This window comes from Thamnophis elegans, chromosome Z (assembly GCF_009769535.1).
Source record: "Thamnophis elegans isolate rThaEle1 chromosome Z, rThaEle1.pri, whole genome shotgun sequence".
Taxonomy (NCBI): Eukaryota; Metazoa; Chordata; class Lepidosauria; order Squamata; family Colubridae; genus Thamnophis; species Thamnophis elegans.
The window spans coordinates 119,542,969-119,555,289 of record NC_045558.1 but is presented as its reverse complement, the minus strand read 5'-3'; the positions used below and the strand labels follow the sequence as shown (position 1 = coordinate 119,555,289).

General features: G+C 38.2%; 1 protein-coding gene across 2 annotated transcripts in view; it reads left to right on the top strand.

Annotated features, from left to right (window-relative positions):
* The first annotated feature begins 6,308 nt into the window (after positions 1-6,308).
* Positions 6,309-12,321, top strand: part of CCDC114 (coiled-coil domain containing 114) — a 30,464-nt gene continuing 24,451 nt past the window's right edge. The window contains exons 1-4 of one of the 2 annotated variants that reach the window (XM_032236748.1): positions 6,309-6,525; positions 9,101-9,271; positions 11,074-11,121; positions 11,792-11,871. In XM_032236748.1, the coding sequence (XP_032092639.1) occupies positions 11,805-11,871 (67 nt within the window). In that variant the 5' untranslated portion in view covers positions 6,309-6,525; positions 9,101-9,271; positions 11,074-11,121; positions 11,792-11,804. The remainder of the gene's footprint in view (positions 6,526-9,100; positions 9,272-11,073; positions 11,122-11,791; positions 11,872-12,321) is intronic. The other variant, XM_032236749.1, reaches the window with a different exon arrangement.

Below are 12,321 nucleotides of genomic sequence, written 5' to 3'. Positions count from 1 at the left end.
CTTTGAGTTACCATTCAAAGTTACATTGGTACTGAAAAAAAGGGATTCATGAACAGTTTTCACACTTACGATTGTTGTAGTATCCCGAGGATCATGGGATCAAAATTCAGATGCTTGACTCATATTTATGACATTCATAGTGTCATAATGTCCAGGGAAGGGGGGTGTCACCTGATCACCCTTTATGACTGACAAGCAAAAGCAATGGGGAACCAGATTTACCTAATAATAGTTTGACCAATTTAAGAACTACAATGATTTAACAACTGTAGCAAGAAAGGTTGTAAAATGGGCAAACTCACTTAACAAATGTTTCACTTAGCAACAGAAATTTTGTACTCAATTGTGGTCATAAGTTACCTATGCTCTTTTATTTTTATGGCTTTTAAAAAATTCCAGCTTTTTGATTCTTTAACAAATACATACGCATAAAAGCAAGCTGATATTATTCTGGCATGTCCTTTCATGGACTGTAATTTTCCTCCTTAGATTATCCTCAGCTGGCAGTTATTTTTCCTGGCAGGAAAATATGTCTACTGCACTGGAGAAGAACTGAAGGGGAAAGGTGCAGAAATATAATAGACACACAGAGAGAAATGTTGCTAGGCTAAAATCTAATTCAGTACTCTAATAGTGGCCAACCACTTATCCTTAGCAGCTGCTGTTCAGCGGTACATTATCTCTGAACGCAGAGAATCCATTTAGTCATTAGTATTAGTAGGAGTTTTATATATTATGCAGTTATAGCTAAGCACAGTACAGATATAGAATAAAACATATTCTATAAAATTCTATTATAATTACATTATAATGTAAATTTAGAGCCTCTAAACTAAAAGGTCCTTGCCATATAATGTCAATCACTATACATATACAATTTAATGGATGAAAATATATTATATTTTAAAGCAATTTCAGAAAGACTCATAAAAAAGAAGCACTTAAATACTTTATTTCAAGTTTCTATCCACTTAAGTAATCCAATTCCATAGGTACCTGTCTCCCTTAAAATAAGATCACCCAGAAAATAAGCCGTAGTATGATTTTTTTCAGGATGCTCGTAATATAAGCCTTACCCCCAAAATAAACCCCAGTTAAGATCACCAGCCAGATGGACGCATTTAGTACCGTATTTCCCGAAAATAAAACCTGACTGGAAAATAAACCCTAATGTGTTTTTTTGGAGCAAAAATTAATATAAAACCCAGTCTTATTTGGGAGGGGGGGAAAACACGGTAGTTTGGTGAGTGTCTTTTCAAAGAACCACAACTAGATGAGAAAGACTCTTAATAAACAAGTCACTGTTATCTTTATTAAAAAAAGTCTAATTAAGAAATCAATCACACATTAAACAAATTGGGTACCATCCAGGTGCACTGAGATTGCAATCCAAAAATTTCAGTCAGCAAGATAATTCTAATCAAGAATTCTTGGTGTGCTCCTAATGTATCTGTGGCACAGCAGTCTCTGAATAACGAATTTGTTCAGATCCCAGTTAGAAGCTATTAGTACATTGTTTTATTGGGGTAAATAATAATTAACCAGAGATTCCACAAAGAAATGCTTTTAGAAATCTGCAAATCACAGATTTTCATTGTCATTTGTAAAACCACCCCAAAATTTGGTAAGATTTGTTAAGATTCTAAGGCCTACCACAGCTGTTGCTATACCTGGTTATAAAAGAGGAAATCTAATCCTGAAGTAAGGCTTATTTTCTTGAGCTGCAAAAATACAGGATGACCATTAGATGGCAATGAGGGATTAATATTTTCTGCCTCTCTTTGCTATCCGCCAGGGGTTTTATGGATTTCTGCTACCTGGATCTGATGCTCAAAGTAAATGTATAGAGGTAGAAATAGCCAGAAACAGACACAGAGATTTATTTATTTTTTAAAATGGTGATCTTTGGAGAGAAAGAAAAAATAGTGTACAAAGTACTGTTCATAATAGTTGCCTGTTACATTCAACCAAACCTTCCACTATTACATTTCTGGTTAACAACTTTACAAGACTGCATCACTTTCAGGGAAAATATCCAAAGGCACTTTATAGCTGTGTATAAAAATAACAGTGTGCTTTGTAATACTAGATCTCTAGTAGTTAAGACAATTTGATTATTTTCATACAATTATTTACTATCTTCTTGACAGCTCAAGGTAGTTAACAATGATGTACAGGGAGATTAATTACAAACACAATTCCATCCTCTATAAAAACATGTATAATTGCCTATCCAACTGAGCAGTCGGACCAATTCATATGCAAAAAAATTGTCTGAATAAGACAAATTTTGCTTCAATGGAAAGGTGTTAACTCCATCTACTTTTGCAGTCTTAACGTGCCATCCCATTCTAACAATATATTAACCCAAAAGGTGCTTCATAGTTTTTTGGTTTAGCTTTTCTTTGATACTAGCATTTGTACTTTGAGAGTCAATTTGGTGTAGTGGTAAAGGCACCAGACAAGAAACTGGGAGACCAAGAGTTCTAGTTCTGCCTTAGGCACAAACCCAGCTGGGAGTCTTTGGGTCAGTAACTTTCTCTCAGCCCTAGGAAGGAGACAATGGCAAACTACTTCTGAAAAGAAGTGCCAGGAAAACTAGTGGCTTGTGCAGTCTCTTTCCACTCTGAAAATTGGACATATTTAATGTTCGTGGGAAAAAGTATGGTAAACTCTGATTTGTTGCTCAATGACATTTAAGGACTCGGTTTGCTGTGATTAATTAAATAAACCTATATTTTAAACATTTAATGGTTTTGTGCAATGGATGGACCCAATCATTATCCCCAATGTTAAGATTAAACAATCATGGGATTACACAAAAGAACTATGTATATTCCACATAAATCCTGACAAAAAATGGCCCCGTTTTAAATCACAATTCATATGTGTGTGTGTGTGTGTGTGTGTGTGTGTGTATAATTGTATATACCGTGGGAAAACCAAGAATTTTAGGAGCCAAAATGCACTCTAAAAATTGAATTTGGATTATCTGCAGATTGTCTCTTAATATATATTACATATTTAATACTTTAGGTATTGGATAGAGCAAGGACAGCCAGACTGAATTTCTCATTCAATCACATTAGCCCAACCTATATCACAGAAATGCTATGTATGTTATGTATGCCATCTGGAGCTCCTAAATGAGCTATACCTTTCACAAACATACTGTCATCAAATTTACTACTGGTACTAACATGCCCAAAGATAGTAAAATATTTTTTTGTTTACTGATTAAATTGCTATCACATCTTTTCATCAAGAAAGAATGGAATCACATTAGATGTTTCAACTTATTTTAAACAAAGTTACCACAACTTTTACATATACAAGCTACCTTTCTTTCATCATGGAGATTTAAGAAATGCTACCTCTTCTGGAATATGGCTGTGCTTTGTGAGATAGAAAGATGGACAAATATGAAGAATGAACGGGTGGCAAGAAAATAAGATAAAACAGAATGAACTGGCAAAGTACTCATTTCTCTAGAAATAAGTAACAGGTGAAGTGATAAAGATATTACAAGATAAAAGACACAGTTTCCCAAATAGGTAATTTTCAGGTGTTAGAATTTCAATTCCCAGCATTCCATTGCCAGCATAGATAGATAGCCTTGATGAGAATTCTGGGAATTAGTTGGTAACCACCAGTCACAAGAGACAGATATTATTCCCATTTGATGCAGGTTGCAGAAAAGATGATTAGAGAGTAACTTTCTTCCTTCCTTTCTTTCTTTCCTTTTCTCTCTTTCCCTTTCCTCCATTTTAAGACCTTTTTCATAACTACTAGTCCCCTTTTCTCAAATAAAGGATTAACTCATCAGTGAGGAAAGTTATAGCTGAGTCTATTTTCTTCTGTGTTGTTGTTTTCATTTGCAGTCATTTCTTAAATATAGGAAATCATTTAAGAAGAATCCAGCACCTGCAGTTAGGAGTAATACAATATTTCAATCATTTCACAGTTTACTGCATCATTCAAAAAAAAATATGGTGACCTGATTGAATGATCCAGCAATTACTGGTCACCAAAGGAATTGTTTCAAATAAAAATCCAAGGTCTGAACCTCACAAAAATGCTGTCATTCTAAATTCTGCTCTTTTTATTATAAATACAAGAATGAGAAGCTTTGATTAGAATTATAGAATCTGAATTCAGGTTGATCCAGCACAAATTTAAGAGTCCATTTTTTCATGATAATAGTTTCCACAATTGTTATTTGTAGCAAATTCTCAGAAATCAGATTCCCTTTAAAAGCTTGTTTTAACCTCAGTTTCCTTTCTATATCATGGGACCAAATGTGATATTTTAAGACTGATGTGGAGATTATCTATATGAAATCTACCAGAAATTTCAATAAAAACATTCTGATTTAAATAAATAACACAATTTAGTGAAGAAACACAGGATTAAATATTTGAATATAAATATACAATTTAGATGTGGTTCTGTATAGCCAACATTCAAATCTGTCTTATATTTCTGCAAAGGTCAGTGGATGAGGTGCTATTTCCTGTTTTATGATATTCTTAGTGACATGTTCAATGTTTGATCTTTCACTACATTTCAATCCTGTCTCTCTTCAGGCTAATGTGAGAACCAGGATGAGGTAATAGTTAAAGGCTGGGAGAAAAACTGGAAACCTCTATACAAATCTACTCCTAGTTACGGATTTTGTACCCACCAGTCCTCCAAGCCCAATTTACCTCACAAGGCTATAGTAGGAAATCAGAAAAAGGAGTATTATACTTGGAGTTTCTAGAAGAAAGACAGTACACAAATTAATGGAGGATTGTGTATTCTAAAATTTTTATTTTAAAAATGGAAACGTGGTCTTTCAACAATCTGTACATTCTGATGTAAATTTTTGGTGCTCTAAATTAACAATATCCACAGTTTGAAGCTCTTATTCTCCTTTAAGCTGATGGGCAAATGAAAAACTTCTCATTATCAAAGGCTGTAGTATCACACAAATTTGCCTCTCCCGGTTTTAATGGACCCCATTTAATGTGTTTTAGTAACTAATCCCTTGCAACTGAGATAAACTGAGGTGTCTATTACCAGGTTCTGGGTCTCCCTCAAAAGTCATGAGGACTAGAACCATAAGAATGCAACTCATGGGCATTATATCCAGGACATTCTCTGTCCATTTGTTTATGAAATTTGCTTCCTACATTATCTCTAATGTCCCTAAGGCAGTTTCCAACAAAACTGTTGTCACAACTGTGACGCCCCTCATCCTAATCTTTAGTTCTGGATGGGGTTGCATTACCTGAGACAGACCCACTGCACAACTTGGGGTTTCTTCTAGACTTGTGATTCCTGCTCAAAGGTGAGTGGCAATCATGGCTAGGAGAGCCTTTGTACAACTTTGTGTTGTGCACCAACTGTGTCCTTTTCTGGATCAGGGTCACTTAAACCACCTTGGTTATTTCAAACTTGGGACTACTGCGAAGCGCTCTTTATGGGGCTACCCTAGAAGATTGCAGGGACAGTTTTGGAAGCTGCTAGGGTGGCACATGTAAATACCAGTGCACTAAGGGTCAATCTGCTTCTGGATGCAATTCAAGGTCTCTCATTATTTTAAAGCCCTCTCTGGCATCCGGCAGAAGGATATCTGCAGGACTGCCCTTCCCCAATGGGATTGGCCTGCCCCATTCATGCTGGCAGAAGTGATTCTACTGCAGATCCCATCAGTCAAGGAATTTCAGCTGGTGGGATCCAGAAGAGCCCTTCTTGCCTTGTCCTTTGGAACATCTTGCCACAGGAGGTGAGGTCTGCCCTCACCCTTCAGGAAAAGCTTTAAAAGCTTGGCTATGCAGGTTGGTTTGGAGTCCTGAAGGAGAAGCTTTTGGTTGGAGCTTTTGGTTGGTGCAGAAAACAGAAGAAGGCACCACCATCACTTTCTCCACTCCAAATCCAAGGTTTTTGTTTGATTTTTTTTTTTTTTGTAATTTTATCCGGCTTTATACTGGTTTTATATCTGCATATTTTACCACACCCCAAGCCTCTCAGAATAGCCTCCAACTGCGAGATCGGTGGCAAATAAGTTTAGTAATTTATTAATTAGTAACATAATTCTGTTATTAATTCTCTGGCATTGGGAGCGACCGTATTAGCAGAAAGCAGAGCAAAGAGTGGCTTGTGATATCTTGCCAGCCCAGCAGAAAAGCTACATAAATCATACTCTGTCTCTCTGTGTGTGTGTGTGTGTGTGTGTGTGTGTGAGAGAGAGAGAGAGAGAGAGAGAGAGAGAGAGAGAGAGAGAGAGAGAGAGAGAGAATTTTTGTGTGTGTCTCCTCCCAATCACGCGGATGGTGCAAGATTTCCCCGCGTCTCCACCAGGCTCCTGCCTGCTCCTTCCCCACCCTCTCTGGGACTTCCCCTCTTGCTGTCCCCCCTTGATCTCCCCGCCTTTGCCAGTTTCCTTTCCGAAAACCGTCTCCGTGGCAACCGGCTTCAGCGGGACAAACTGAACGAAGGATGTGGTTTTGCATGACACTTCAGCGATGGAACATTGCCATGGTAACCCGCCCGCGCCGCCCCTCAGCCAGGCTCCGCCCGAGCAGGTCGGGCGCGGGGGGGGAGGGGTGGGAGGAGGAGGAGGAGGAGGAGGAGGAGGAAGAGAGAGACGAGAATCTTGGAAGGGTGTGGGCAAAAGGAAGGAACGAAGAAGGGAGCTGTTAGTCTCGGACATGCGCAGTGGGAGGGAGGGGGAGGCCTGGGAGGTAAGAGGGCTGGCTTATTGGGAGGGGAGGGGCATAAACGTCGCTGTAGTTTGAAGGGGGCTGAGACCTGTGAGGCGGATGGCTGTGATTGGGCAGGGCATACAAGTATTATTTGTAGGCACGTGACTTTGCAGCACCGCCGTGTGGCCCTTTCAGGACCTTAAGGGCTGACATGTTGAAAGGGCTTTGATGTGCGTTGTTAGATACGGGTTGGGAGACTATCCTCCATGATCACATGGGTCCTTGGGGTTCAAGTGAAGGGTCGCATGGCTAGAATTAGGTGAGATCAGGCTTCGAGGTTATCTAGCAGGATTTGAAAAAGAAATTATCCCCAAGAGTAGGTGTCTCCTATGAAGGATTGTTTTGATCCTTTACAGGGAGCACTTGATTCACCTTTATTATATAGTGTAAACAGGCAGGAGCTATTGTGATTTCATCTACTTATCCTTTGGGATCTCAAGTTCTGGATCTTCATACTGTAGGACGTTATCACCCAGCCCTCTCCCAGAAAAAATGAACTATCCTAGGAAATATTGAAAAGGCAGAATATTTCTCTGGATGTGAAAAGGAAGAAACATGTTTTAAAAGACGGAATAGCTTCCTGCAGCTTCCTGCCCAATGAGCCATTAAAGCCTGAACGCTTTACATAATAAAGAGTTCTCCCCTTCAGCTCCAGAGTGATGGGATTAAGGCATGATAATCCCCCTTTGTCAATGAGCCATTAAAGCCTGAACCCTTTACATAATAAAGAGTTCTCCCCTTCAGCTCCAGAGTGATGGGATTAAGGCATGATAATATTGGCCCTTTACCCAACTCGCCACATGGCATCTGAGAACTCTACCAAACCTGGATTCAAAATGCAGCCTAGAGAGTTGCCCCTGCATGGGCCCATGAGAGTCTGACAACCAATCAGAATACAAGATCAAGATCAAAGGCCAGAGAGGGCATAAAACCATGGACTTTCAGCCTCTCTTCCTCCCTTCCCTTCTCTTCTCCACCAACACATTTCTTCCAACAGTACAACATGCTGAAACAAGGACTAGATCTACGTGTATCCACTCTTTAACTAATATGCAGTTAGAGCCTGCTGACAGTGCGCCCTAGGCAAAGTTGATGTATTACAGGTAGTCCTCAATGTACAACCACAATTGAGCCCCAGATTTTTGTCACTAAGTGAGCGACAAAATTTCTTAAATAAATTTCACCCCATTTTACAACCTTTCTTGCCAGAGTCGTTAAATGAATCACTGCAGTTGTTACATTAGTAATATGGTTGCTAAGTGAGTCTGCTTCCCCATTAACTTTGCTTGTCATAAAGTTACAAAAAGTATCAAGAGGACCCTAGGGCATAAATATGAATAGTTGCCAAGGGTCTGAATTTTGATGACATGAGACCATGGGGGTGCTGCAAAGGTCACAAGGGTGAAAAATGGTCATAAGTCAGTGCCATTGTAATTTCAAACAGTCACTAAATGAACTGTTGTAAGTTGAGGACTATCTGTATTATACCATCTATAACAAGCTTGAGTTGTTATTAAAGGCATGCAAGCACATAAGATTAACATAATAAAGTGGCAACCTCAACTTTAAGGCACTGCAGAGCATGGAAGTGTTTACTCCGTTCATGGGTCTGAGTTCATATTATGCATTTATTGGAGGAAGATTCAGTCAAAATGAAAAATGGAATGCAAGAAGGAAAAGTTTGGAAAAGAAAGTAGCCTGGAGGGTGGGTTAAACATAAGGCAAATACAAGACAAGGTTTTTGGGAGAAGAAAGTACATCCCTCTAGGCAGAATGTGCAGAGAATAGGGCTATACCTAAGGTTTAAAAATGGTACAATATTTGACTAGGCAGCTGCTGTTATTTTGAAGATCCAGTGACAATGATAAACCTGAATGGGATGTTAGTATAATCTGAAAGCCTAGAACTTTATAGTATACAGCATGATAGAAAATTACAGGAATGTATGGAATGTAAAGTAGATGATGGGGGTAGGAAACAGAGCAATATATCACTGTCCCTGAGTACACTTAAAAGTTTCTTGAGGTTAACAATAAATATACATTCTTGTGCAATCTTGTTTTAACTCATTCAATTGTACTGCCCTCTTAACAAGTAGTGGAATTTAACAGCTCTCAATCAATCATCTTTTTTATTTTTTAAATGTCAAGGGATTTGTCACTTACTAATGTTTTTCCTTTCCTACCGTAACTCATTTAACCTTTTTTTTACTTCCTGTTCTGACCTCCAATTTTTAATCCATTTTATTTTGTTGGCATCCTAAATTACCTGTAAATGAATCAAGGAAACACTTCAGCTAGTTGGATATAGCTCACACTTTTGCTTCTCCTTCCCCTCCCATCTTTCATCAGGATTGGTGGAAAGCTGATGCATTTCTTGGAGATGGTTGCTAACAACTGAGTGAACAAAAGCAACGGCTGATGTTGGCTGGAGAGACCAGAATACTGTATCAGAGCATACAAAAATACTGACTGCTTAAATATTAATTGTATATTTGTCATAAGGGTTCTCTAGCGAACAAGGTACTTTTATTATTTTTTGTTGGGGGGGGTGCTGATTTAATTCAGGTTTCAGATGCTAGAAAATTATTAGGCTAAAGAGAAAGGTTTGTGAGATAGTGATGAATGTGAGGATAAAAATGAAGGAGGTTTTGTGGTTTTGAACTGAGTCATATTCAGGCAAGGATATTGAAATGGATCTGATTCTAACAGACTCCTAAATCCTCTTGGGAAAATCATTACATTTTAGTTAAAGTCTTCTCCTTGAATTGCTTTAAGTAAAAACAAACCATGGTGGAAGGGTAGAATGCATTTTTTTATTTCATTAAATAATATTTGTGCAATATGGAATATTTCTTTTGGGGGGGAAAGAGGATAAAGCGAAAGAGCTAGAGATATAATTTTTAAACAGTCCTGGGACCATTGATGAATTCAGGTGGTCTTTCAGTGGTGCTTTAGATAAATTTTGAAATAGAAATGGACCTAACTGCTGAAAAGGTGTGCAGTTGTTAACTTTATGAAAAGTGGTTTGTCTGTTCAACTTTGCAGACATTTGCAATAAAATTAGTTACTAAAGTAACTATAAGATCTCTCTATTGTTCAGCCAGTTCAAGGAACCTGGAAGGCAGGCTCCTTTAATCTGTTGCTTTCCAGATATGCTGGGATCACAATTCTCAGACTACCAAACTACATAGTTAAGGCCATATTTGATTGGGATTCTGGGAACTGTTATCTCAACACTTTGGAGAAGAGATAGTAGATATGATTAGATTTTTCCATGATCTCCTATGCTGAGACTGCAGTGACAGCCAGATTTTAAATGTGGCAGTGGCAGACAATGTTGCATCATGTTCTTCCATGTTCAGGCTTACTCATATCATATAGGAAGTCTTGACTCATCCTTAGATTCAGACCTCAGATCGTGAACTCGCCATTCAACCTTGCTAAACTTCAACTTGTCTGTTCCTCTGCATCCAGAGTCGTCCAAATAACCCAGTCAGACTCTTCATTGCACCATTTTTTTCTAACCCAGTACAGACATTTAAAGATTAATATCACCAACATGTTGATGATACTCACCTTCTGCTGCTGAGTTTCATTCCCTAATGGCTTCATGTAGCTGTTAAATAAGAAGAGAGACAAGGCCTGTGGCACTCCATAATGGGCTCTATTTCATTCTCTCCATCAGGATACTGGCTGTTCAGGAATAAGAACCACCACTAAAAAAAGGGTGGCTGCATTCTTGTAGAGGCAATCCATGGTGGTATGGTATGAACCTGGATTCAGAGGCGTACCATAGGTGGCATGAAACATGTAGGCAAAACTGACAAGTTTAGGAGGGCGACACTCCTTCCCCCTTGTCTCATAAAAGCCTACCAGTTAGGACAAATAGTGCAATTCTCATCCCATAATACCCTGACTTGAATTTTAACAAATAGTCATCTAGATATTCCTTTTTAATATTTCCCCAAATAGAATTACAAATAATTCTACCCAAGATTCTTCTATTTCATAGTTTTTATACTCTGTCTTCTGCATGTTTAACTTATTTGTCATTTAATGTCAACATGGAAGAAGAGGGTGCTTATGTCACTATTTTTGGTAAGCCTTTCCATTAGATATAATTCTTAGCTGACACAAAACAATTAGGGAATGACTGTATTTACAAGTTGTGCATTTCAGTATTATAGCTCTATTTTGGGAGACAGCCATGGAAGAAAAAAATCACGATGAATTGAGAAGATGAAAGGAAGATGATATATAGCACACTGTACAAGTTATACTAAGTATCAGAGGTAAACATCTGATGAGGATTTCTTTTATAGGAATAGTTGAAATACTCACTTTTATGGAGCATCGCTTTAAAGGAAAAGGTATTTAGTTTGTTGTTTCATCATTGCCATTTAAATGATAGCCATTTGTATTTTAATCTGCTCTTCCTTCAGAGGGCTTAGGACAGTGCATATACAATAGGCCTCTTCACCCATATGGTTATATAGGTTAAAACACATTCTTCAAACACAAAGACTTCAACTGCCACCTGGTTGGCCAGGGAACTCTGGGATTTGAAATTCACACTTCTTAAAATTGTCAACGTTGAGAAGCCCTGATGTAGACCAACAACTCTTAATGGCTTAGGTAGTAAAAGAGTCATTATAGCGGTTTTAGTCCAACAGCCGTTTGCAAAACTACACTTTGTTTGTTCCTAAATAAAAAGAACAAAACAGGCTTGTGGTTTAAAGTAGTATAGTTCCATGGTTTGCATAAATTTGTTTGTTGGATTTGTATCATATGCCAAGTCATAAATCAGTTTTACAACAATAATATGTAAATGTATTCAACATGCTAAGCCAGAGGCATAACACATGATGGCTCAGTATGATGGGTAAAACTGGGCCCCAGGAAATGTTATGACACCAGGTTTGAATTTGAGGCTCCTTAATTGCAGGTTGAGGATTTTGGCCATTTTTCACATGCTACTTTCATGAAACAATTATTTTTAAAAAGTGATATAATGTTTCAGAATTCTCTTTCTCTCAACAGGTAGAAATTGAAGATGCCATTCTTCAAATCTGCCTCAAGCTTTCGTTCGGAGAGTAGTGAAGGGGACCTAGAAGGCATAGGTAATTTTCCAAGAGAGGAAAGAGAATATTGTGATGGTGATGATGGAGACCTAAAGATATGGGTACCTTTTAAGGGAGAAGAAGAAGTTATCGCCATAGGAACCGTCTGCACTGCCAAATTCTACATTGGGGTTAGAGATATTGGAGCCTCTGAAACAGGCCTATAATATGTTTTCATTGTTGAAATAGGAAAGCAAGAAGCCTAGTTTTGCCTAATTTTCCCTAGTTGACTGGGACAGTGGTTGTTTCAAAGTGACTGTCGGGCTGGGATCCAAAAGTTTTGTTTATCCCTTTTGTAAGCCATTATCTCTACCAGGGACTTGAGAGTAACTTCTATTGGCATCCTGCTGTCAATTGAGTTGGTAATGCAATGCAATGCAATGTAATACAGTACAATATAATATTTTAGCATGAAAGTTGGATAACTGTGACTTTAAATCACTAATGGAG